The 27,054-nt window shown below is 43.0% G+C and overlaps 1 protein-coding gene across 7 annotated transcripts in view; it reads right to left on the bottom strand.

Annotated features, from left to right (window-relative positions):
- ACTN1 (actinin alpha 1) overlaps positions 1-27,054 on the bottom strand; it is an 88,194-nt gene that overhangs the window by 11,884 nt on the left and 49,256 nt on the right. For 4 of the 7 annotated variants that reach the window (XM_027891720.1, XM_027891714.1, XM_027891717.1 and 1 more), the window contains 10 exons: positions 21,878-21,964; positions 21,224-21,311; positions 20,201-20,279; positions 14,187-14,268; positions 12,521-12,606; positions 5,659-5,751; positions 4,291-4,521; positions 3,618-3,765; positions 2,899-3,049; positions 369-477 (listed from right to left, as the gene is read on the bottom strand). In XM_027891720.1, coding sequence (XP_027747521.1) covers positions 369-477; positions 2,899-3,049; positions 3,618-3,765; positions 4,291-4,521; positions 5,659-5,751; positions 12,521-12,606; positions 14,187-14,268; positions 20,201-20,279; positions 21,224-21,311; positions 21,878-21,964 — 1,154 coding nt within the window. Of the gene's footprint in view, positions 1-368; positions 478-2,898; positions 3,050-3,617; positions 3,766-4,290; positions 4,522-5,658; positions 5,752-11,103; positions 11,190-12,480; positions 12,607-14,186; positions 14,269-20,200; positions 20,280-21,223; positions 21,312-21,877; positions 21,965-27,054 lie in introns of all 7 variants that reach the window. The other 3 variants (XM_027891716.1, XM_027891718.1, XM_027891721.1) reach the window with 2 other exon arrangements.

Genomic DNA, 27,054 nt, shown 5'->3' with positions numbered 1-27,054 from the left:
TCCCAGGATAGCACTACAGTAAAAATCTCTCTGCTATAAGAGATTACACACAGGACAGATTTTTTCCTGAGAGAGAAATAAAATAAATCTGAGATTCTTTGAACTAAAACAAAATAAAGGCAGTCTTTTCAAGCAGAGTGAGATGACAAAACACACAAAAAAAGTAGAAATAAATCAATAGCCTGAGCAAACAAATGGCACCATAATTGGGCTGGAAGAAAACCAGCCTAAATATACTCAAATGTAGCCCTTGTTTACAGTCCAGGATGTTCACAAGTGAGCTGAAATTACTTGTAGCCATGTCGGCTTGCTGCCCACAAATGACCTACCCACATAATCCCAAAGGTTCAACTTGTAATATGTCTCACCTCCAAGGCTTCTCTACGTTTCTGGGTTAGGGCACCCAGATTATCCCACTGATCACAGATCTTCTGGCACCTGGCATTGACGCTGGGAGAGTCATAATAGTCCAGCTCACTATAACAGGTGGGGGAAAGAAAAAATGACAATAAGTCAAATAAAGATCTTGTGGAGAAAAAAGGGAAACCCATTAAAAATCTTGATCAGTCTTGAGGACAGATTCAGACACAATGTTCATAGTGTGTGCAAATAAAGCGAGTCAGGAAGATATCAGTATTTAGTTTTGGAGACACTGTATGTTATAATACATCATACAGCACAGAACAGGACTACCCAGGACCTCAGCAAGTACTGAGGCTGGCTACCTGATGGGAATAACCTGGCACTGGGGGAAGGGAGTACAGACTTTTGCTCTAACGGGGAATAAGCAGATTATGAGCAGAGCAATCTGCTCCTGCATGCTGCTTAAGAACATTATGCAGGCTAACCACCAGCATCTTGTACATCAGAATGGAAAGCAAAGATTTTATTAGGAATGCTAGGAAACTTCTAAGATTGTTATAAGATTTGCATAGCAAAGGTGGCAAAAAATTATTATTCACACAATTCAATAAATTTATTTAGGACAATCTCTAAATAAAAGTGTAAGTCTCTCCTATATGCCTGACAGAGAGTGCTTTGCTGACGTAGCTATAGGCTGGCACTCACAGAAGACAGGTTGGTAAAAGTATGGTTGGGAAAAGGAGAGTACAGGGGCAAGCTGAAGCATGTGGTCTTGCACTGCTTTGTGCTCATGGTTCTGCACATGGTCAAAGAGGGAGAAATCTGCAGGCAGAGGGAGCTGGGAAGTGTCAGCCTTGAAAGAAAAACCAGAATAAATCACTGGGATACTGAGTGACCCTGGGCCATCTGATGAGCATTTTCCTAAACAGTAATGCAGGTTATACTCTTGCCTTCCCCAGCCTTGTTTCTTCATGCCATTGTATTGCCCTTCTGAGGTGTGTGGGCACCCCTGTTGGTAGAGTCCTCCAGTAAACTAGTCAGGAAACTGATTTGGGCTAAAAATAACTTCTTTGGTAGGTTTTTAATCCAGATCAGTTGCTTGATCTACTTTGCTGCAGAGCAGCACTGCAGATGAAAGAACTCCTTCTGAAAGTCTGACTTGCAACACGCCCATGCTAGATCACTACTGCTGGGGAGGGGAACATGCCATGCCCCCAAATGTGCCTGGCACTGGGAGCTGCAGTGGCTTCCTCCAGACTCTCTGCATCAATCTGGCACTGTATCTCTGGGGAAGAAAAGACCTTTGCCATGGTTTTTCAGGGCATGGCCTCTTTGCTGAAATGGAAGACACCTTTTGTAAGAATGGCAGAGCCTGCTGTTCTCACACTTCGGAAGATGTACCTTGTAACCTCTCTCACAGCTTAGGCCTCTGTCTTCCCTGTTGCTCTTAGAACCGCAGCTCCTTTGGCCAACATGTAGCATGTCTCTTTGAACTGACAGGTCAGGTAATGCTTGCTGACTAGCCAGCCTCAGTCCTAATCTTACTGACACGAAGGATTGCCTTGAACCCTCCTCCTGTTCCAAGGTCAATCCTCCAGTGGACAAGGGAGCAATTCTGTAAATCTGTGTTGTTAAAGGAGATAATAGTCTTGATCCAGTAATCCTAAATTTTTAGAGAAAAACAGCTTTTCAGCCCAAGAGTACTGATCTCAGCCCAGACACTAACCTTAGATAGGCCAATGTGATATATAAATCTTTTTAAAAGAGTAAACAGAGTCAAAACCAAGTTGTTAAGCCTTTTTTTTTTTTTTTTTCCAGGAAAAATGCAGGATTTTAGAATCTCCCTGTGCTGCAGAGACCAGGTTTTTACCTGCCTGCTATCTCTAGCTATTAGAGTCCCACACTGATGAGCCCTCATTTCTCCTGGTAACTTGTATTACTCCAGGAAAAGGAGTGGAGGTGAAGGTTTCCAAGCTGGAAGGAAGCAGGGAGGGAGCTGAGCCGTACGGAGAATGCCCTGGAGCAAGTGCAGAACAAAGGGCACACAGTGTAATAGTACTCCTGAGGCAAAGAGTGAGGCCATAATGGCCTCAAGCAGGTTTTTTTCTGCTAGAATAAGGAGGATTTTTTTATCAAAAGAGAGCAAACTGAGAGCCTGCTATCCTCTCCTCTTTCCTTCTGCTCCTGGAAAAGTATGACAGTGTTACAACTCTGAAACCTAGCAGGTGCCAGTAGCAGGTCAGACTCTTTAGGAAAGGGTTCACAGCAGCATAATGAGCTGGCAGAGGATGCAAACTTGGCTTGGGAATATAATTCTGCCACCTCCTCAACAGCACCCACGACTCATCCATTTTCTGGCCTGCTTTTCTGGTGTGTCCAGATACTGGAGAGCAGTATCCTAGATACTGTTTGGAAACAGAGGAAATTCCCAGCATTTTTGCATGGGGATGGATTTATGGCTCTCCAGAGGACAGAGGGCAAGGCTCATTAAGCCTCCCTGGCCCCAAGGACAGGACGTGTGCTGGGTTGCCATACTTCAGCTCTTGTGCAATTGCAGCAATCTGTTCCACGCGGTCCTGGTGTGCAGCCAGGTCACTCTCAAACGCCTCGTGTTTCTTCAGCAGGGCCTTTATCTCCGAGAGGGTTGCAGTTTCATAATCCTTTTGCTGCAGCATTGCTTCCTTACCTGGGGAGGGAGCCAAAGGACAGAAGAATGAAGGACAGGACCAAAACTCCCCAAAGCCTGCTCCCTGCCACCCAGGTAGCCTCAAAAAGGCATCTACCCCACTACAGCCACCCTGCCCAAGGCTCGTCCCCGTGCCTGCTGGCCTAGAGAAGCACAATCCTCACTTTCAAACCAAGGGTTGCAAGTTTGCCATTTAAAACAGAGAAGCACACATAGTGCAGCTCAAGCTAGCACTGTCACAGTTTACACTGGACTCGTCTCAGCATATGCAAACTGGGCTGTGCTGGTCCTGTAAATGCCAACTGTAGCATTTACTGTACAGTAACTTTGCCTTGGCCCTCTAAGTGCTTTCTTCTATCCAAAGTTTTCACTTTGCCACCATTAGGGAATGCCAATGTTGACTGCATGATGCAGAAGAGAGATCAAGCTGGTTTTCATACATTATTTTCTAATAAAATAAGAAATAAACCTAGTCTTCTTGAGAGGACCCATGCACAATCCATCTCTTCCTCCCTACATAACAGATAGTACTGTGTCAGGTCGGAGGAAGTATGCAGGTTGACATTACCATCTGTCCAGGACTCATGAATGGATGCCTTCTGCCGGAACTTCTCTGCCAGGTGATCCAGCCTCTCTAGCCTCCGGATCTCGTTCAATAACCACTCCTCGTAGCCCTTCTCAGCCTGCTCTAGGCCACCCCAGGCATTGTTTATATCCTAGAGACAACAGCACAAGAAGAAAAGGTAGGTTAGAAGCTGGAAGGAAGATGCTCACCAGCATGAGTTTCAGTGAGCTATATGGTTCCAACTGATTGGAGGGAGTGAATGTGGGCTTTTCATCTCATAGTGTTCTGCAGACAGGTCAGGGAGATCAACTGCCAGACTTAAGATTAAGTGGGACTAAAAGTGTCAAGATATAACTGTCAGCAGAAAAATGTCTCTCTAAACGCTTCCCTATGTGAAACTTTTAACGAACCCCAAACATTCCTGATTTAGAAAGAATGAGAAGCACCCAGACATCTCATAAAGACATGTGACTTGTGAAAAGCCTCAGAGTCTGATTTAGACACAGGGAAGCAATGACCACTTGATCCTCTCTTATCACGGCCTCACATTTTGTAGAGTTCCTCCCACAGAGCAGCTCACTCCAAAGGCAGGCATGCTCTGTTCACCCACAGGCAGAAATAGAGTCTCATTTTTCAGGCATGCATGGGGTACAAATGAGCATTTTCCCCCACTCACCGAGACCATTTTCCCTTCTGAAGGCATGAAGGCTGGCCTGTTGCTGAGTCGCAGCTTGGTCTGCAAGGTGTTGAAATTGATCTCAAGTTGGCACTTCTCTTGGACCTTGGGGGGTTTGTGCAGGCGGCGGTAGTCCCTGAAGTCCTCCAGCTTCTGCTGCATGGCTTGCATGGTGTTCTCTGGGGCCCGGTTCTCCAGCCAGGGGATGGTGCGACGAATCCACTCCAGCAGCTGGAAAGAGCAATGACGAAGTCTTGAACTGAAAATTGTGGTAATGTTGCTTTGATTTCATTAGGGACCATTAACTTTTATGTTCGCTGTCAGAAAGATTCTGCCACTAGCAGGGCTTGTAAAGAAAAGTTTGCCAGCTTTTTTGGAAGTACATTTTTTTTTAACGAGCAGCCCATTCCCTTCCACACTAAGTAGTACTGCTTGTTGCAGCAGTGCCAATACAACATGCTTAAGGCACAGCTTTTGCACAATCAGGACCAAAATTATGTCCTCAGATTATGCTAAAGCCTCAGAGTTTTGCTGGACGGTTGCATAACTAAAAGATGCTGTAAGTCATATTATCTCCAGAAGGATCTGACAGGAGAAATCAAGTGCTTGCCTTTGGTTACGCTTTTCACACTCTAGCTTTCTCAAAGTCAGTGTTGCTGTTTGAACAGATCTCCTCAGTGAACCTATTTGGGGAGCTGGCAAAATGCTAATGCAATGGGTGGTCTGTAGTTTGAGCAGAGCAGTGCCCTATGGTTTTCAGATGAGGCTGAAACCAGGCTTATGGGCTATGTTTGCCCTTCTGTCGTCCACCCTCCCCTTCCTACTTATCTACCACAAACATACTCCAGTCTACATTTGATCTTCTCTGTAGTTTCACTGCTGTGAACCAAACTTTGGTTAACTTAGTTAACCAAAGCAGCCTCCAGGTTGTATCTCACACAGATTCTTTGCAATTATCAGCAAATGCCTATTTCTTTCCTCAGTTATCTCTAACTTCAATTCTCTGATCCAATTTCTGACTTCTACATTCTATCAGCATACAAGTTGTATGAAACATGTAATGAAGTTGTATAGTCCTGAAGAATGAAAGTTAAACCAGTTTGATTTTAGTTCAATTAGTTCAATTTTAGCATTTCTGTGTCTGCTTCTAATAAACTGAGAAATACAAAGCTGCCCTATGGAAGCTTTCTGTTTTAAAGTAGATTGCTCTTGCCTTTGAGGTAAGTTCAATCTTTATTCTCAAGCTGGAAGGGGAAAAAATAATTTTCCAGGGAAAATAGCAACGGGCCAGTAGCATTCCCCAAGATTAGTTATCGGCATTAAATGCAATTTCTTTCTGCATACCACCACTCAGAAACCAACACCTACATCACTGGCCAGTTTTTCGTAGTCTTCCATGAGCTGTTCATTTTCTTGGTTGACTGCCAGCACCTTGCAGATTCTATTTGCTGCTGTCTCCGCCTGACAAAGAGAAGAAAAACAGAAGAAGAAAAAACTGTGAAAAAAAGTACAAACCAAAACTTACAACTTAGTTTTCTGCTACGTACCTGCAAGTAAAGTCTCCTACCCTTGGCTCTAGCAACCTGTCTGTCCTGACTTCTTTGTTTTCCACCTGACCTTCTATAATGATTAATTTTTCCCTTCTCAGGTGAATACATTCCTTCACAGATTCTCAGCTCTACTGATTCAACCCTATATGTTGTGGGACAACTAATGTTTCTGTGCCTTTTCTGAAGCTGCTTCTAACAAGAGGGCCCTGTTGTTTGCCTTCTACCAGAGAGCCCCTGGCTGCCTCTTCACAAAGATGGGGGGATTCTGTCAACACCTCCACTCTTCATACCAGCATTCCAAGCTGCAACTTGGTTGCAATAACTGAGTGCTGTCAAGCTGATGAGACAGTCTCCATATGTTTATCCCAGGAAAGATCTACCTAAACAGGACTGGACTTTTGGAAATTCGTAATTTTGTTTGGAAGATAAAATGGTAGATACTCCTCTTAATCTTAAATTCTGCCCAACAGAGCTGTCCTCCAGCTTTCCCCGTATTTCTGGCACTCATTACAGGGCCACCTCCTCCAGCATCTTGCCACATGACACCTACCATGTAGTCAGGGTCTCATGATCCATCTGAGAAGAGGATTTTTCCCCCCCTTCCTGGGTAATCTTGCCACTTACTGTTCCAAAACAAGTCTCACCAAAAAAAGAGCCTATTGTTCCTAGTTAGGTTTGGGTTTTTTTTTTTTCTTTCTTTCCCTTGAGACCAAAACCTTGTTCTCTTCAGGTATATGAACACATTAAAACATTAATTTGGAAAGTAAGGATCAGAAAAATCCCAGCTATGAACTCAGAAGCAGTCAGACTGCCCTGGAGTGCCATGCATGTGTTTGGTATGAGGAACATACGAGCGGGCTGATCCTTGCACAGCCTATACCTGTGGGTATCAGCTCCCTTTATCATTATCATGGTGTGTGCCATGCCACAAAGCCTCAGAGGACGTGCCCCGGTGGTGGGTGTCAGGAGATCGCTCAGCACCCTCTTACCACAGTACAGCTGTTGCCCTGGTGCCTGGGAAAGGTGCTAGAGGTACCCACAGGACTCCTATGGAGCAATCCTCCTTACAGAGGCTAAATGAAAATAAGGAGGAGAGGGTACATGTCAGCACTACAACAGACCAATTGTGAACACTGTGTCCTGCCTTAAAACTACATTTGGGACTGACGCCAAAGAAGTTTTGCTGAGCTTAGAGCTGCTAAATTTCAACCTCTTTCTATTTTTAAAAGACCTTTTATTATCTGTTTATTCAATCTCCAAGGGCGTTTGAAAAAAATCCTTAGATTTTTGCAGCTGATGTTGAGCAGCAAGAATAGCAATAAAATCATAGGCTGTACAGTGATGTATGGATTGCTAAGGTCCCAGGGGACATGGCAATCTTATTCATTTGTAGGAAGATGTAAAAGCATCAGTCATATGCCCCTTCACTAAAGTGGACCAGCTAAGAGATACACAGATATCAACTGATTTAAAACACATCAGAGAGACCTGTACAGGAAAAAGAGCAATTTCACTTAAAAAAAAAATTTGCAAAAAGTGTAAACAATGGTTGCATTTAAGAAAGCTTGTACTTCGATCTGTTTTTACTAAAGTTTCTACTTTAATGGAGTGCTTTTTGAAATCCAGAGAAAACTATAGACGTGGGACCAAACAGTACGTTAAAAAGACACTGCCAGAGCCCTACCATGATATGCCTGGTGACTGCAGGGAACTGGGAGTACGAAATATCTCAATCATCCCAGGAGAGGTGTTCACTGCAAACTCTTAGCTTCCTTGTTTTTGCACCCCATGGGCTCACTGCAGCAGCAGCCAGCTGTGCAGAGAGAACCCATTTTGCTGAGGCATATTTATATGTATCTGACAATAGATTTTCTCCAGCTGCCCAAGTTTAAATATGTGTGTATATATGCGGGTTGAACAACTGTCCAAACACAAAGACCCTAAGAATGCCAGCAGCTATGACATTATTTGTATTATCCTAATGACAGAAATGTAGAGGCTTTCTCTCTCCTACCAGTACTTGCCTCCCTATGATTTTTGCCTTCTCTTATTACTGCTCTATGCAATAGTGTGCTGTTGCTGCAGCCACGGGAAAGGCTCTGTGGCCACTGTTACCATTAATGCCACAAGCAACACAAAACACTGACTTGTTCTGAGCAAGGTAGGACAAAAGGATTCCAGTGCTTTCAGGTAACCTTCTCCAATACATCCCACACTGCTGTTAATGAGCTGATCTGTGGTGATGACAACCTCAAAACTGAAGTAAAACACTTTTAGGTAAGAGAAGAGTGACACACCAATATGTTTACATGAGGCCAAGGCAGCTCCCCCTACAGCTTCATTAGTGGAGTTGAAAAAACCATTTTGGTTTCCCCGTACTGCTAAAGGCAACAATTCATTTAGGATGCTCATGCTGGCTCCAAAAAGGACAGGATACCCACAAGGCATGGAAGGAGCACTGAGAAGATGCAGCATCCCAGGGTCTGGAATACCTGTATTCTCAGAGAACCTGTGTGAGCTGATCAGCTTCAGTGCAGCATTATGCTGATACATTATGCTACTTGCACTCAGAGACTTTGAGGAGGGCAAGCCCAGGACATTCTGCTTGAAACCACTCTGCTGTGCATATGCATGTGCTGTTTGATGGAATCAATATGGAAAACTGAACAGCCAAAATAGCAGTAATTATATCTGACTTTTGTCTTTTCTGTACTTCTCAACCATAACTTGAACTGCTTAGAATAAGAATGGAGTTTGCTGTGTCTCTAGTTCACGGATCCAAATCTTTCTGCTGAAGCAGATCACAAAGGAAGACATTCCCACAATGCACTGTGTAGGGATGCCTGCCTGTCGCTGTCCTCTGGCCTCAGGGGAAGATGCCTGCCTGCTGCTGTCCTCTGGCCTCAGAGGACCACTCCAGAATACTGTACAACAAACACAATCTCTTAATAAAATGGTAAAACATTAGTTAGAAACTTTCACCCCAGAAATCAAGTTTACAAAATATTAAGCCAACCAGTAGTTGCATGCATTTAGTGTGAAAGTCAGAAGCGGTTAGAAAACAAGCAAACCAACCAAAGCAAGTATACCTACAAATATATATAAAAAAAATGGCAGAGAGAAAAAGCAGCCATCTACACACACGTCAGGCTTTGGACCCTGTACCTTCAAAGGCTCAGTATAAGAGAGTGAAAGAAGCAGAAAGCAGCTCATGGGACTTCCCCTTCAGGACTGGTGACAGTAATGAAAAATCTGGATGATAAATGGAGTGATATCACAGTAAGTCACCTAATTGTGCATGAGGGTAGCAACAGCAATATCTGGACTGGGGTTTGTACTCAGTAATCACTTTGCATTTGCCTGGGGTTTGAATTTCTGTCACTTAGCAGCTGGTTAATGTATGGCTAGGGTAGCTCCAAAAAGGAGCTGTGCCCCTCCTGCCACAGCACAGTTGAGTTACTGGCCCATCAGGACTGCTAAAAAAATAATAAACTATTAAATCTTCCCTGTAAGCGGTTTGACTACATGGGATTGAAACTTCAATAACTAAGAAGCTTCATCTCTAGTTCTTGCCCCAGCTACTTTGTTCAGGTCCTGAGGCAAGTAAGGGGTTGTTTTCAGCTATCCCAGAAGACCTAGCATTCACCTAAATTGCTGATGAAATTGTTGCTGAACAGGTTTCCAAATCGTGGAATGGATGCAGAGAGAAGAGGAAGGGGTTGGTGAGGGGCACAGCTGGTCCTGCAGCAGGCTACAACCCTCCTCATATTGTGGTTTTCTGTTTCCTCAATCTGGAGTCCCTCAGGTTAAGCAGACAGCATGGAGCTGTCCCTCAAGGGCACCTGGCAAATAGCAGGTCTCATCATCAGGCTGGCATGAGTTCTGAGACTACAGTCTTCCTGGGCAAGTATCAGCTGGCTAGAGCTTGCAGACTGGTCTTAAGTGTTTTGAACAAAAAACCCACAGGATCACAAAGCAGGATCCTAGCAGAAAAGTCATGACTACACAAATTATGCCAAACAGGCAAGTCTACTGCACTGCACTGGGTCATATTACCAGTTCCTTGAAAACAAGACAGCATCACGTAATTTATATGAAACTGGGCAGAGAACAAAAAGCTTGAATTAAAGAGCTGCTCCCTAGAACCTACTACCTACATTTGCCCTCTGAAAGCCAGCACCAGCATGGTATCTGCACTGCTTTGTACAAAAGAGATGGAATCTTCTTGGAGTCAGGTTAGCCCTCAAGCTGGGCAACACAAGGACTGTGTCTCAAACAGAAAAGGCCTAATGAGAGAAAAAAGTTGTGGCTGGGGGAAACAGTGAGATTTTAATTATGTTCATAACATAAAGAATGTAGTCTTGGGGTTTGGATTTTATTGTTCCAAAGCCTACAATCTGAAATTAGAAGTAATCTTGTGGAAAGGCTGTAGCCCAGGCAGGCTACGATACGGGAGGAAAGGATGGACCTTTTTCTCCCATTCAAAGGATTGCAGGTAAATTGCTGTTCTGGAGGAAGTTTTTCCAAGGGAAATGTGTGACTATGTGGTTCCTAGTGTCTTGATGTCAGGTAAAGAGACTTCGGAGTAAAGAGGAAGGAGAAGAAGGAAGGAAGGCCTGAAGCTATAGAATTGGGCAAGGCAGAGGAAAGAGAAATATAACACGTAAGTCGTTTGGGAAACAGAGGAGAATGACTAGGGAGAAACAAGGAATGGAGAAGCATGCGAGTCTGGGAAAGCTCAAGACCTGGTAGAAATGAACTTTGTGGCTGGAGCACAAAAGTGCTATGTAATCAGCTCGTGGATGATTCAGCCTAGGAAAAGACCACTGACCTAGTGGAGGCTGGGTGTGGGAGGCAGGATGGTAGCCCAAGAACAGGTTGTCATTTCCCGGAGTAGGTGGATTTGATTGTGATACTTTTGGATGCACGTTGCCTGGCCAAGACAATGCGCACTAGTTACTGAAAGGGTGCTGCCTCTGTCAGAACAGACATCCATTCATTTTTCAATGCTAGCTTTACTAAATGATTTCTCCTCTGCTGGAGTGTGAAACTGGAGGGAAGGAGCAACTTAAGTCTGTCTGAAAGGACATTTATATCACTTCTCTAACAAGACTACAGATGGCACATCCAAGTGCATAGCTGGATGCATTGGGCTTCCCTGCAAATGCCCTGGGGCGGACAGGGGGTCTGGCGCATTCCTCAGTGGAGAGGAGCGGTGGGCAGGGCAGGGTGAGGGGAGGGGTTGTTAGCAGTAAAGTCTCACCTTCTGCGCCCCTGAGAAGGCGTGGTAGTAACATGAGACATAGGTCATTATGGCCTTCTCATCCGGCCTTAGCGTGCCTATAATATCTGTGCAGAGAAGGAAAAGAGGTTGAAAGGATAAAGTAAGAAGCAGCACATAGGATAAAACAAAACAATCATGGGTGGCGTGAGAGAGGGGGAGAAAACTTCCCATCATGCATTGCAGGACAGGCCAAACAGATTTCCATGCGGAGAGCCGGGAATTCGGATCAGAAGATGGCTAGCAGTGTTGGCTTGTGGCTCAAAGCGGCACCCCTCCCTCCCCACCAATCCAGGGGGATCCTGAGATGAGGATCTGGGCTCTGCACGTTCCCAGCTGTGGTCTGGCCCAAAGATGCAAACAGGTTGTTTGGAGGTCTGAACGCCCGCGCTCAAGGCCCTTCTGTATGCCGAGGAGCTGGAGATCAGAGCCTTCCTACACAGTGCACTTCCTACACAGTAGCTGCTCTGCTGACGTGCACTGCCTGTTCCTAAGGCACTCAAGTACAGGCGGCTGCTTGGTTTTGGCAAGAGACGTGTACAAGGTTTCACCCACAAACTGTTTTCCTTAAGTGATTCCGTTACCAACAGGAAAAGGGCTAAGACAGAAGCAGCAAGGACTTAACTGCCCAATTTCCAACATGGTAGGTGAGAAAGGAGAGAAAAAAGAAACAAATATAAAAAACCAGGCATCTCCATCATGATAAGCAATTCTCTGTTTGCAAAATCACCATGGATGTACTCGTTAGACATGCTTTGTCAGCCCCAGGTGAACTGGGACTGAATTTATGGCACAACTTGAGAAAACAGCAGGTTCAGACCTTGAAGCAAGGGTGCGGGAACCTTCAGCATATGTAAGGCAAAAGATAAAGCTTTGGGTATTCATTAAACCCTTCATAAAACCACTAAGTTTCTCCATCTTTGGAAAAGGAAAAAAAAAAAAAAAGTGAATAAGTAGCTGTATTGTTTCCTGTGGGGGCAGGCTGCAGTTTCCTGCTGGGCAAAGCATCTATGTGGTGGTCTCCATTTTTTGTGAGACCAAGCATCCTAGCTCGGATTTACCAGAAACAGGAGGTACAGGTTCTCAGCCACCAGGACAGCAGTTCATAAGGCAAATGGAGAAGGCGTAGCTCCCCACTCCCTTAAATTTGTGTGCATGCCAAAATGTGGCATACCTAAGTGCCACTGGAAGTACTGCTGACTTTAAGAAAATGGGACTCCTGGCTCCCCTGCCCCATGTATTATATCTGGGGCACCACTTTGAACCAACAGCCAACTCTACCAAGAACATAATAATAAAGATGCCCGTAGCTAGAGAGGAGAGAGAAAGAAAAAAAGGTTTGGACATTAGCAACGGCACCAGGTGTGCTCTGTGGAGGGAGCTTGGGATCCTGCGATACCTTCTGGGCTCCTGAGAAGGCGTGGTAGAAGCTAGAAACATAGGTCATGATGGCTTTCTCATCAGGACGGGCAGTTCCAACAATGTCTGTCAAAAAAAACCTCACGTTAAGAGCATAATCAGCTGATGGGAGGAAAGCAAAGGAGAGGTAGAACCACAATTGTCCAGGAGGCCTGCTGGGGTATATGCTTGTCACAGCGACTCCACAGGGCTTCCCAGCATTCCCCAGAAACCAGAATCACCCTTCTGGTTCCCCTCCCTCATGACAGACTTTCTTCCAGGGTCTGACCAGGCTAATGCGGCCATATGTCAGCATGTCTTGTGTCACAGCACTTCCCTGTCCCACGAACGTTTCTGTGAATGGTGGATTGAATCAATCCAAACTGGCAGCAGGTTGACATGACTTTTATAGACGTATTAGACTGCAATTCTTCCATGCACTTCTGTTCTTTGGGAAAGATCCTTTCTCCCTTCCTTTCCATGCCCCCGACATCCATTTCAACACAGTGACAGCTTGAATTTCAAATGGCTCTTTCATTAGTTTCAGGGGAAACTCAACACCTCCAGAGATCAGAATTAATGGTGTGGAGGTATGCACATAATCTGGACTCGGTGAGGGAGGAGAGTGATCAGTAAAGAGCAATGAGAGCTCCTGCCAGAGTCCTTCTTCATCGCTGCTAGCTTTGCTGAGATCCACTTATTTTGAAGGTGGCTTTATTTCCTACAGAATAGCAAGGAAACATTTGAATCTGCTCTGGAAACCTCATGATTTTTTACCTCAGCATGATGAATGCAGGGAAAGCAAGACTCATCTCTAGGGATGGGAAGTACTACCTAGAAATATGAACATCTTAGTTACTGAAATATAGGTTCACTAGGTTTGGCTGTGTTATTCCCACCTTTCCTCTTTGCTCCTCTCACTCCTTTATTTAACAAAAGTCTTTAACTGCTTCTCCTGTCCAACCCAAGAGGGCTTTAGGCAAACAGCCAACAACCAGTGACCTATTTCAGTCCGTTGTTTGTACTCCAGAGTTACAATCTTCAAAATCTACTGCCAAGCTAGTCCTGACAAGGCTCTGAAAAGTAATCCTTGCTGTCCCAGTGGCCCAGGGAAGCAGTCATAATCAGTAGGAAAAGCATTTCTGAACAACATGGAACTCTGCCTTGGTCTCCAGGCCTAGTCAGTGAAAGATTTTCATGCCAAACACTTCCGAGTAGTCAAGAAGAAGCAGTTTATAATAATAATAATAATATCATGCCCTCAAAAGGAAGAGCACCAGCAATGTAGAAAGAGTCCAGAAAAAAAATCTGGAGCAAAAGGAACACAGTCCTACACCGTACATTAACTCCTTATTTGGCCTGATTCTTGAAAGGGAACACTTCAGTTAGCGGATGACATAGCCAGGTGTTACTCATCTCTGCCCAGCACATCAATCCCAGGTTAATATCTCCATGCCAGACTCAAAAGACTGAGTGGCACAGGAGGAAAAGGGAAGCAGAACATGTGACTCATTATTCCATTGTAGTTTTTTCCCTATACATTTACTATGTGGTCATGGAGAGAGCATTTAGAGGTTACTGAATTCTTGTACAAAAGAAGTCCACCTAGGAGAAGTGGAAAATTTCTTGAGAAAAAGCAAGTTAAAAGCCATTGGGTTCTACTTTACCTTCCGCGTCCAGCATCTTCGGAATATCTAGATATTTCTCAGCCACATCAAAAGCTGTGTTTAGATTAGTGAGAGGATCATCCTGGGAAAGAAACAGAAGCAGAGCATCAGCATCAACCTGTAACAAGATACACAGTGTTTCTCTCAAAAAGAGCTATTATGCTTGGTTTGGTTGAGGTAACTGTGCTGTCCAGACAAAACTATGTGTGCAGCCTCATGTAGCAGGATGAAATAATTAGTTTTCTTTTGAAAGCAGAGCCTGGAGATTCATGATAGGATAATTAACATATAGTCTATGTACTTGCAACAAGAAGGAATAATACATTTTGTCTCGAACACTGTTTGAAGTAAAATTAGCTTCACATCATACTGACAGTAAATGATGAGACCATATCTCATATTTACATCTCATGCTTACATTAGGTTTGCAACTTCCATTTAAAGAACTACAGAGTAGTATATCTGTTAAAACATCTAAGCAATACTAAAATAGTAACACAACATCTGCAATGGGTGCTGTCCTTAGCTAGCGTACAGTTTGTTGAACATCAGTTGAGTGGGAGGAAAAGAAATGTTTTAACAAATCTCTACAAAATAAATAGATACAAAAATACCCATTTTGCCTTGGGTATTGTTTTTCCTCCTGCACAGGACTTGTAATTTCCTTAGTACATTTCTATTTCTCTCTATATAAACCTTCTACTATGGCAGGATGCAATTCAGATACAGACATCAATACACAGTAATCAAACACAGCCAAATGTGACTTATGATCATGAGTAATATCACAAAGGTAAGTAGATTTTAAAGAGTGACACAAGAGAACGTGAAACACTGATGTCACTGGAAATGAAAGACCTCTGCAAATTGTTTCCAGCATTCAAACATAATCAGCAACAAGACACCTGCCAACCTACATGAGATCCTCATACAAGCCTGTTCCTATATTCCTGAATAACTGTGATAATTAATCCGAAGGGTCAATCCATTTCATGGGTGTCAAATGACATTTGAACTACCAGTTTCTACTGTTGAAACACATGGCTTCTGCTGGATAAAAAGTTGTGTGTAAACTGCTAATGTTTAGACACCTTGTTAGGTGTCTTGACAGAGAGGAAAGATGGGGTTGTACTCTCCATATTGTCATTCATGCCACTCACACTAAGACCACATAAAAAATTAGGAAATAAGAAGTATAATTATTTTGCCTTCTTCTAGAGTGGCATCCATGTTCTGTTTATTTTCTATTTGAGATCATCTGCCTTTTCTTATTGCATTGACTTGAAGATTAAGCTGTGCCTGAACTCTAATCAGTAGGTAGTTTCCTTTGAATCCACCCAGCAGGAAAGATGAAGCTAGGCAGGCTTGGGCAGACAGGGTATGGGCATGTATAAAACTTCCTTTATGGCACTGGCCATTACGTAGTCCTCAGATGACAGCCTTCATGGGCTAGGAAACTGAGCTGTTCTGAAAAGCATTTTCCTACAGCATTTTCCTAGAAATCAATGCATTTATTAAGCTGGCATCCCATATCAGCATCACATTCCTTCAGGTAAATATCTTCAGTAGAGAGCATTGTTTCATCTACGACAGTAAATCACACACAGAGGCCATGAAAACAGACGTGACCAGTGATCTGTATTTAGTCCACTGGAACAAATCAATGTTGCACAGGCATGCTGCGATGAGGCCAGCAGCTATCGCACATGGTAACAGTGTCAAACAATACTTTATTGCTATATAACACACTTCAATGGTGACTGCATCAGATATATCTAAGCTACCTCTTCAGAGCTTAGCAGTGGTGCAGGCAATGGATTTTTACTATCCACCAGCCACAAGGAGCCACCATTTCAATTTCAACCTACTTGTCTTCTGTGCCTGCTGTGGAGAAACTTCTATGAAGCCAAAGTGTAACCAAAAGCCTTATTTGAGGAGGTGAGACTAGCTGGTATATAACATAGCTTGTTCACTCTTTGTAGACCGGGCCTCCATTTAGGAAGAAAAAGTAACAGCATTCCTTTCACTCAAGTGCAGCAGCATCCAGAAATACCAAGTGGCAGCTCCCTTGCCAGTCTTACCCCTAGCCCATGTGCCATTTTCTACTTCTGTCGAAATGTCACCACTGTGTACTGAATTTCAACCTATGCTGATCATGACAACCCTGGGGTTGTTAACACCCTTACAGACTGTTCAGTATTAACACAAATCCTTCCTTAGAACAGGCCCATCTGAATGAGACGCCTGGAGATCTGTCAGCCTCTCCTGGAGGAAAGGGAGGAGCAAACTCACTGCAGATAGCTTCCCTATCAGTTTGCAAGTAACAACACCAGGAGCAATGTTGCCAAAGGTTAAAAAGAAATTTTAAGCTGGAAGCTGGGAGAGGTTTCCTGATGGGAAAACTTACTGGGCTTGGGCAGTCCCAAAGGAAGGGCTGGAAGTCTTAACATGTGGGAAAGTGGAAACTCACCTAGATAAAGCCAGCATATTTCTATTTCATATGCAAGAAAGATGTGTGATCACAGTGTCTCTTGGGGAATGAAAATAAGGATTGCAATACATAAAGCAAGCTACTTAAGTAAGACTCACTCTGAGACGAGCAGAGAGCTAAACCCAAGCAAGACCCTGTTCCCTGTAGGAAAAGCTTCACCCCTCAAGGACAGTAGAGATGCTCATTACAAAAGTGATGCTTTTTCATGCAAGTGTGAAGGGTTTCCCCAGGGCTTGTCCAAGACTACAATAGGGTTTTAAGTCCTATGAAATTCCACTAGACTCCACCACTGTCAGTTCCCACTGACCACCAGCTAATCATTATTTCAAATCACCCATTTCAGTTGACAGCCATGAAAAGGGATAACATAAGAATGACTGGCCAGGCAGCTCCAAGCCTTGCACTACAGCACCACGGCTGCAGGCACCTTTAGGGACCCAAAGGCCAAGTCACCTGTCCCCTGATTCCTTCCACAGCTGAAACACACACCCAAAAGAGCACTGACCCAGATGAGGTTCTGCAGAGGTGCCTCAGTTGCCATTTCATTTACATGAACATAGCAATGGCAGAAGTATGAACAGGAACAGTCAGGCTCTAGTTGGGCTACCCACGAGGAAATGTGCAGTTTTACCATGGAGAAGTTACTTTGTTTCAATGGTGGCAGACAGCAAACCTGCCCTGAACAGATGCCAACCCGGCACATTCTCTGCTTTTGCTGACTAAAGACTTATCACGGGTGTTCATCTTTCGCCACAAAGCTAACTCACACAGGGACTCTTCTCTCTTCCTCCAGTTATTTCCAAACCCTTGCAGCACACAAGGTTGCCATGGCAATTATTGCAATGTGACATAAAAACCATCTCCTATTAACTAGCAATCAGGAAAGGAGATGGAGGTGGAGGAAAATCAAGAGAGAGTAAGCACTTACTATATCTGCTAGAGTTGAAGACACTTAGGAAAGAAATCCAAACCTCATGTTTTCAGGAAGATTTGTAATAAATGCATACAACACAGCAGTAGACTGTTCTAAGCAGATTGTGGTATAGGAGGAGGTGTCAGAGCCATCAGTCAATCACTGTACTTGATAAAATATCTTAGATATGGCTCATGGTTGAGCTACAGTCAGGGGCAAAAGGTGGAAGGGAAATCCCATCTTCTGCATACCACGAGCTGAATACTGAGACCTTATCTACAGTGAGCTGAACAACAGCAGACAGACCTGCACTGAATAGAAACTTTCTAACCAAATAAGCTGTGGTGTCAGGGAATCACTGACAACAAGCTGGGTGGACTTGCATCTTTTATTTTGAGGCCTGGACTACACAAGTAACTTTACCCAGGCAGTGGTAGGCTATGCAGAGAAGAACTGTGCTTGTTCTGCTAATATAACTAGATTAGGAAAAATATCAAGGAAGAAACTCAATACAAAACAGTGCTGACAGAGTAAGTTGCCTAATTTTGGGAAGAAGACATGCAGCTTTTCCACTGGCTACCTTTTGCAGGCGTACACTGCCAACAGAGAGTTGGTATCATAGACACAGCCTCTATGAAAGTGCAGAAAACACTAAAACTGCAAAAGAACGTTGCCCAGACAGGAGGTACAATGCAGAACTGTGAGCAGGTTGGACTGATTTCATCTATCTTGTACTTTTGTGCATATGTGTTTCTGTGTACACACACACACATAGAGCATTGCCAAAGGCACAATGAGATGCCAATAATTGCTCCCTAGAGTTGGAAAAGAACTTAAGGTGGATCTCTAATCTACTACCCACTGTAATGGCTGCTTCTCAGCAGCTTCTTCCGTGTTTATACATTCCACAAACACAATTCAAAGATCAAACATAAAAAAGGCAACTTCCCTTCAGCACACACTAATTGCCAGAACTAAAGGCTAAATTTTGAGCTAAGTTCTTCCCAGCTATTTGCTCAAGATTTCAGCCGTTGTAGAGTTCTCTAACATACATTTAATCTCATGCCTTTGGAGTAATTGAGGCAGAAACAATAAAAATTATATAGAAAGAGTGAGAAGACTGCAGGAGGGCAGAGGGAATCTGATGAAGAATGGGATTAAAAGCAATCAGAGATCAAAAGATGCTGGTTTCTTTTAACCTTACTCCAAGTGGGAGAAATCCCTTCCCATGTGCATTGAATTTGGTTCGAACAATTTCTCTACCTTTCACCTTAAAAAGCCTGCAAGCAATATCACCAAATAACTCACTTTACTCTACTCTGTTTTTGCTCAGTTTTGGCTTAGGGCTTTGTTGATAACAGAGAGCATTCTAGCATTTACCTGGTTAGGTTTGTCAGACACACATTGCTTAGCTGCTTTATTTTCCTAAGATCAGGCACTGAAAATGGCACTTTATTAATTCCTTTTCTTATTGCTGTTGTTTATGTAAACAGGTACAGTCCACCCTCCCCCCCTGTTTATTCACCATATGCTGACTCCAGACACTAAAACTGATCAGATAATATAACTGACTGCTCTGCAAGACAGTAAAGATCTAAAAGGTTACTGAAAAGTAGATCAGGCATTGTACAATTCATTGCCTCAAGGATGCAGCTGATTTGATTAGGTCATTTACATTTTGTCTATTTGCACAGTGATCAAAGGGCCCAGGTCTACTGGTAATGGGCTTCTATGTTTATTTCTCTAGCTATCACCAGGCACGTATGCACATAAAACACCCAGCCCATTAGATCTGATGGACAACTTTTTGTGTTAGCCCCAGTAATGACACATGAATTATGCTCTTGGTGACATTTCATTCCATGTGCACACAGATACAGTGAAACTGGATCTCAGCATACTGCAGGATAAGAAACCAGTTTGATCTTCCATTGCATTGCTGGGTCAAGACACTGCTAGAAGCACAAACCACTGAATGGTTATTCTCATCATCCACTTAACAATCCTGTCTCCAAAATACACTGGAAGCAAACTTTGGAGCAGCTTGGTATCATGTTACCAGTGGCAATTTTAAAGTAAAATTGAGTTTTGTCACAAATGCATTTCTGGCACTTGGTACCTACATGCTAGGAGAACCCTAGTACTGCAGATGACTCAGTGCTAAGCTGGAAGCATGTGATAAGTGCACAGTGAGGGGACACAAACCCTTCAATGAGCTATTGCACTTGAACACCAGGTAACTGGTTTCTATCCAACTGTCCACAGAAATTTTAAGTCTGATTTGACTCACTAGTCTGTGACATTAGCACAAAACTAGTCTCATGCTTGGTGTTACTGAGTTTGCCAGCTTTTGCTCATCAGCTGGGATTGGGGCATGTGTGTCTCACACAAGGCAGTCTGAAAGCAGGGAAAGTCAAGCAGGAAGCTCATTAAGTTCACGCTTCACTAAGAAGCCTGAATGTACTGATTCATTCCTCCTTCCATCCCCCCTCAGTCCTGCAACTGCCAGCTTGTGCTGAAATTCTCCCATTATCTTTATCAAGCTAATTCTTCTCCCTCTTTACTTCCAAGGAGCCAAACATCTGTTCTGACAAACAAATTGAGTTGTACCTTTCGTAGCTTCCCATAGTCGATGAGCTCTGGACGATGTCTATGAATTAAAGCACAGAAACCAAGGCCATCCTTCCAACTGCAAGAGAGATAGAAGAGAGAACAATGAACACTGCTCGCCATGGAGACACACAGTGATGAGCATGAGAGAAGGCACTGAGACAACTAATTCTGGTTTACTTTCCAACTAACAGTGCTCCTGTAAGTGCTGGGAAGGAGGGATTGTCTTGTATGTGCATGAGACTGAAATATTCATTTCCAACCCTACAAAAATCCACTGTGATTAGGACTTGTCCACTGCACTGCCACCTCCTTTGTGGCAGTTTTCTGTGCTGAAATCTCTGTGCATACATTGTGGAGCATGTGAGGACAGGTATAGAGCTCAGGGTTGAAAAAAGGTGTAGGTACAAGCCCTAAAGAAGGAATAAGTGCATTCTTTAGGGAAAGGACAGATGTTCACAGCTAGCTACACTACAGTACTGGCTAGCATAAAAGGCAGTTAAGTTCTTAAAAGTGCTTTACATTTATGTGATTCATATATATTCATATACATATTCAACTCTCCAAGATGTGCTGGAAAAGCACTATTATGCAGAATCTTCACTGGAACATCTGCCAGTTTGAGCAGAGCAAGAAAACTTCTTATGCCTTCCCAACTCTTCCGTACTACAAAAGCTCTGGGTGCAGTCCTTTTTTCATGGTTCCTAAAGTGTTTTGAGTTTTCACAGTGCAAACACTCTCTTGCTTTGCCCACGGCACATACACTGCTCTCAGAGGACTTAATGCTCTGAAGAACTTTATGAAAGCAGCAATTGTTACCACAATGAGAAATTGAGATGTAGGTACTGGGATCCTTTTAGAACCTCTGCCTTTAATTTCCTAGGTGTCTCTCTGGACTACACTGTAACTGTGTAATGCACATATGCATTGCCTTGGGAGGTCTGTCAAGAGTGTTGTTGAATATACCAAGAGATATAGGAAAATAATAGAGATTGTAAAGCTAAGTTCTTGCCTGTGACTCACCTGATATGGAAGTTCTGGATGTTTACATTTTTGTAGGGGGCTGTCTTCCTCTGACACCATAACAAAAGTCCTTCTTTAGCAGATGTTTCTGGTGAAAGAAAGAAAATACAGCAATGAACTCATTTTCTTAGGAAAGAGAAGCCTTTAGAGCATATGCTAGAAAACAATCACCAATTTCTCTTTAGTAGAAACGGCACTGAATTTTGCTTTATTTAATTTCACTTGTCAGAAAATTTCTTGTTTGGAAGAGTCTACTGGGATAGCTTTGTTACTATTGTTTTCTTAATGAATTCGAGTAATATGGAGATAGCTTTCTGAGATCAGAGAGTCTTGTAGGACTTGTATGAGATAGGTCCATTTTCAGTGCTACTGCCTGAATCAGCCTGCCAGAAATTCAAGATTCCAACATTAAAGTTGCTTTTCAGGCTGAGCCATCCTTTCGAGTTGCCCTTGAAATATTTTGTAAGAGAAGGATGTGAAAAACTCTTCTCAGTATACCTGAACCTGACCGTAAATGTCACTGAGATGACAAGGCAGCGCGGGAAGGGTAGCTTCCTAGGATCTTTCAGTGACTCACTTAAGAGCACATTTTGGGCCTTTCAAGTAGCAAAGGTGTTCATAATTTAACAGTGGCTGGAAAGAACTAAAATTTACCTTCAACTGAGATATCCTGAATGGCAAAACGAAGGATGATGGTCCAGATCATTCCAAGGGTCATTTTAACATTGCCATCCACAATTTCTATGGAAAAAAAAAGGTAGAAAGAGAAGAAATAGAAGACATCAAGTTGCAGGTACAAATCCTTGTAAAAAAGGAGCATTGGGAAGCATTTTTTTTGCAGATGGGAGAACTGGCATTCCTGCTAAAAACTGTTTTTCCTTGCCTTCCCAGATATTCTGCTCGTACAGCACAGTACCCAGTACTCAGACTGGTTCTCTTGCAGTATAATACTGAGAATAAAACAGATACAGATGATCCCAAAGATCAGAAATAAAGACCAATTTACATTAGTGTAATTTCCCACAGGGACCTAAAAACACCTTGTTCAGGTTTAGTCACAATAGCTTAGAAGTCACAGAAGCCAAACTGAGGAAAAAAAAAAAAAGCCTTCCTTCTCTTACTCTCCTATGTCTACTCCAAGTCAACTATATAAGTGCCCAAGCATAACTATACCAGAAGAACCAGTGCTTCCCAGCGCAGATGAGCTCTGACAGCTGGTTTTGTCCTGTGAACAAGATACCACTGAGAAAACCATGCACCATGAATATTTTAATTTCAAACAAGCCTAAATACATCAGACTGCCTGTGTAGGACTTCTTTCAGTCATGTAACTGCCAAAAGACACAATAGAGCATTTTTCAAAGTACATGCATCCTGCTGGAAGTGGAAGCAAAGACTCGTGCTGACCAGTCTGCACAGACCATAACAAACTATGATATTAAGCAGATTGTGATTTATTGCTCATTGGACTCCACAATATAAATGAGCAAGGGTCAGCAACCTGGAGCTTTTACAAGGCAACTGCTTGCGTGTGCGAGGTACAGTCTGTTAAGGATAGGGACCAAGGTCCTGGCGGGAGCATTTGGGGTGATGATGGTCCAGAAAGGGGCTTCCACCATGTATAGATTAGAGCCAAACAGTCCAAACAGTGAGCAGATGGATCTTAAGTGCCAATACTCAGCATCTACAAAAATTCCACAGAGAGATATATATATACATGTTGCAGAATTTACAGCCTTCACATTTTTGGATAGTGAAACTAGCTGAGCTGCCTTCTCCTACTCATCCTCTAGCAGGTTCCTGCACGACAGGACCTTTCTCAAACAACTGACAAGTTAAGAGTATTTTCAGTAAGAAAATGGTTAGAATTAACCTACTCTTTGGAGGTACAATAATTCAAGTCCCAAGAAGGCTGTCAGAAACCTTTTGAACTCCTGTAGACACCTCTGTACCACTGCTCCCATAAAGCTGCCTAGTAGCAACAAACTGTGTTCTGGGACAAGTAGAAAGTTGCAGTATAGGCAACTGCCACCTGTCCACATCCTGACCCAAAAGTAACGGTACGTGAATTTTTCCTTTTAAGCTGTTAAAAATACCCCTTTTCTTCTTCTGAAAAAAACTCAAAATGTGAGTCTCATTGTATTCTTAACCAACAGACAAGCAGCACACACCCCAGACACATGTCCACCTGGTCCAAATTCCTGAAAACTTGTGATTCAGGGATACGTGTCACACAACTTACAGTGTAAATTAGAATTATAAGCTCCGCTGTCCTTTGACATACACCTCCATTAGGGATTTACAGATGTATAAGATAGAAAACAAGACATGCCACTTTGTTTTATACCAGCAAACCCCCATGTCTGCTCCTTTCTGCACTTCAGAGTACACATACATACCTTGGTGCGGCATCAGTTTGCCCAGAACTTAACAGCCAACAACTTTTCACTGCAGTACAAAAGAACTACAGTTACTGTTGCTGGCATGAAAAAACTATGCTTGCCTGTTGATAGTTTTCTCACAAATTAATTTTTTACAGGCATTTTGGGGTCAGGGGTCTGCTAGGTTGATGTAAGAAAATGCCAAGTGATGGCAGGTATACCCAGTTCTGCACTTTCTGCATTCTTTGCCCCTATAAAAAAGCAATCAACTTAAAGGAAAATCCTTACTATTGTTACGGATACCTGAGATACTGCAGCTAAAATATATAAGAAAGCATCTATGTTTTCAGCTTGCTTGTTTTGTTCATGTGATAGATGGGGATTTTCAAAAAGCAAAAAACCCAATGCTTTTAAAAACCACAGCAGTTGGCAGGACTCTCCTAGGATATATTTAAGATCTGAAACTAAACTGAGCTCTCCATTTTAATGGGCTAGATTAAAATCTGATGACAATACTTTAATGCCGAAAACGCTTCACGAACACTAATAAATCAATCAGTGAGCTGAAACAGGTAATTAATATTACCGTTCCATGGATTTTAATTAGAAATAAAGGTCAAGACACTTACATAAAACCAGACAGATTTAAGTTGCTGATGTGGCATAAGAACTCAGCACTATCCTCTGGTTACATTGTCAAATTCCAGTTTTATAAATTTAGTTGGTGGAGTTAAGGTGGAAGCACCCTTTCTTCCCTAGTCCTCTTGACTGCATTACTCATTCAAAAAGGAAGATGTGCTCCCTGCTCTCATATTTGATTATTCCTTAGCAGTGCACCAAAACAAAGCTGCTCTAGAAGAAATACAGAGTGTTTCTACTGCTTCATCTCTACATATCATTTACTTCTTCTTGATATAGAGAAAACTCACCACCTACCAAGCAGATACTGATGTCAATGAGATTACTGAGTGATCCATCCCAGGATGCACTTTTAACAAGCCACACAATCCCCAGTCTTTTTCTTTTCTCTCTTTTCAATGAGTTGACAGATTTTTATTATTTGATGGAAGCAGGCAAGCATTTTTCATTTCTAGTGCTAAAAAACTCCTGGCAACCTGGTTACAGTCAGGCAGCCTGATCAGAAAGGCTTTATGCTCTTTGGCCCTCACTTACTTGGTTTTCCACCCCTGCATTCCCCAATGCTAATCTCCTTTTCCTTGAGGATCCCTTCGGCACTCTTCGCCTGCTGCCAGTCTCTTTCTAATATAGTGGAGTAAAGCCAAGAAACAAAAGTGAAAAATGTGGTTGCAAACCAGGTTTGCATGAGGCTTTCTGCTTCCTGGTGATGAAGAAAAAGAAACACCACAGGAAGTGTTAAAAAGTTGAATGTAACACTACAAAGCTAGAACAATGTAATGTTTAATTAAAGATACTGTGTTTGTTCCCTGCTGATATAAGGAATGCTCAGTAATGTGAGAGCAGTTCACATATTAAAAGGCTACTAGTCAGACAGTATCTTCTGCCTGACTGTGCTTTCCAAGTGCTCTTTTTAGGTAGGACCTCTGCAAGAACCATCTGCATTTCCTCCACCACTAGCAGCTGTTGCCTGAACAGCAGCAGCAAGCACATGTTACTAATGTGATTTACACTCAATTTGGGGGTTGATCAGTTGCTGGCTAAAGCTGCTGAGGCATCTGCATCCACTAGAAGGAAATTTTTTGTATCAGTGAATATGCTTCCACCTACCTCCCATTAATGTACCAAATAACACGAACTAAGTATGCAAAAACTACAGTACTCTCATCCATTTGTTTGACAACCAATTAAGGCCTGACAAATATCCAGCCCTCAGGAGGAAGACTGGCTGGCTACAGAGATGTGCCTTTTAAAATGCCACCACCTTTTTTAAATGCATGAACTCATTTTGAAAAATGCAAAGATTATTAAGATTAGTTTTCTGCCCTGGCCTGGGCAGTTAGAAGCAGAATCAACAATATAGAAACTGCTATCCCCCTCTAGCTACTTATGAGTTGCCCATGAGAGCACAGCCTCTGGTTACCCCATGGAGAGAAGTTGTTGCAGGGTTTGGCATTATGATCTGGGAACTGGAGACACAGAACAACAATGGTGATGTAAATGAAGGCTGTTCTGCATTTTGTTGGATACTAACAAGTATCCCATGAATCTGTCTTCAGAAAGCAAGTTGCTAATGATGGTCCAGTCAGATTTAGGATAGATAGCTGGCATTGCTGGTAAGGATGTACCTCTGAGGTCCCTAACCATGAGTGGACAGGACATAGGGACAAATACAGTGCTGTGTTTCACTCACTGACATGGAGGGACCTTATTTTTCCCCTCTTTCCACTGTGTCTGCTTGCACTGCCTGGTGCCTCAGATGTTTTGCTCAGATGAGACTTCTACAAATGTTGAAATCTCTAAATTTTATTTCTCCTTTCACTTGCACAGGTGAGAATAGGGATCAGTTCATCCAAAGTTATCTGTAAGTTGAAGGGAACCAGATCTTTTTAAGAAAGCAGCAACTTTCTGTACAGATTAAAGATAAAAATTAAAGTTTTAGGGTCACATACTTGACCTATTTAATCTGTTAAATCCCAGGATCATTTGACATTAAGATGGAATCTATTACATCAAAAGAAGGCTCCTGAGGTGTCAGATGACAGTGAGATTTAAAAGCAGACGAAAACCATTTGGAAGCTGCACCAGGTTAGAGCCTTCCTCGATCCAGATTTACACTTACCTGCTGAATGCTAGAACTACTTTGATTCTATGGACTCTGGCTAACAAAGCGTTTAAAATAAAATAAAAATAATTTAAAAAAATAAATAGAAGCCAGGACATTGATGGCCAACGTGTGCAGGGAACTACAGCTGGCCTGCAGATACAGGACCTTCCCACAGGACGTTGCTGCCCAGCAGATACCCAGAGATGTAGCAAGACAGCCTGAGGTAAGGAGTGTGTTGTCCTAGCCAGTACCACGACACTGCTGCTGGATGGTGGTTTTCTCCTCTGGGAAAAAAGCCACCTAGAAAACTTTCTAGATCAGCCCAACCTGATTGAGACATGTAAAGCTCATCTTCTTGGTGCACACTTATGACTGACTCTTTGGTTTAGATCTTCTAGCTTGCTGCTGAATGATGTCTTCTTAAAGTCTGAAAGTAAGTCCTTAAAATTTATGCTCCAGGAAGGTTTATAATCCCTTCTGTGGACATAATTAACTGCTGCGCTGTCCAAAGTAAAAGTCTATTTTTATAGCTGATGGGCAGTTTACTGTACACCAGAGACCTAGATGGGCTGGGCAGAGGCCCCTGCTGCAGGTTATATTTCTTGGTGACAACCTGAGTGGCCTGGGCTCAGTCTGTGTGCAGGCCCGGCACTGGGGTCGGGGAGTCCATGATGTGATCACACTTCCATGTCCTGAGCTGGCATCAC

This window comes from Empidonax traillii, unplaced genomic scaffold, assembly GCF_003031625.1.
Source record: "Empidonax traillii isolate 1590-97213 ecotype Southwest subspecies unplaced genomic scaffold, ASM303162v1 scaffold328:size603334, whole genome shotgun sequence".
Taxonomy (NCBI): Eukaryota; Metazoa; Chordata; class Aves; order Passeriformes; family Tyrannidae; genus Empidonax; species Empidonax traillii.
Note: the sequence above shows the minus strand (reverse complement) of the source record. Positions and strands in the feature narration are given on the sequence as shown.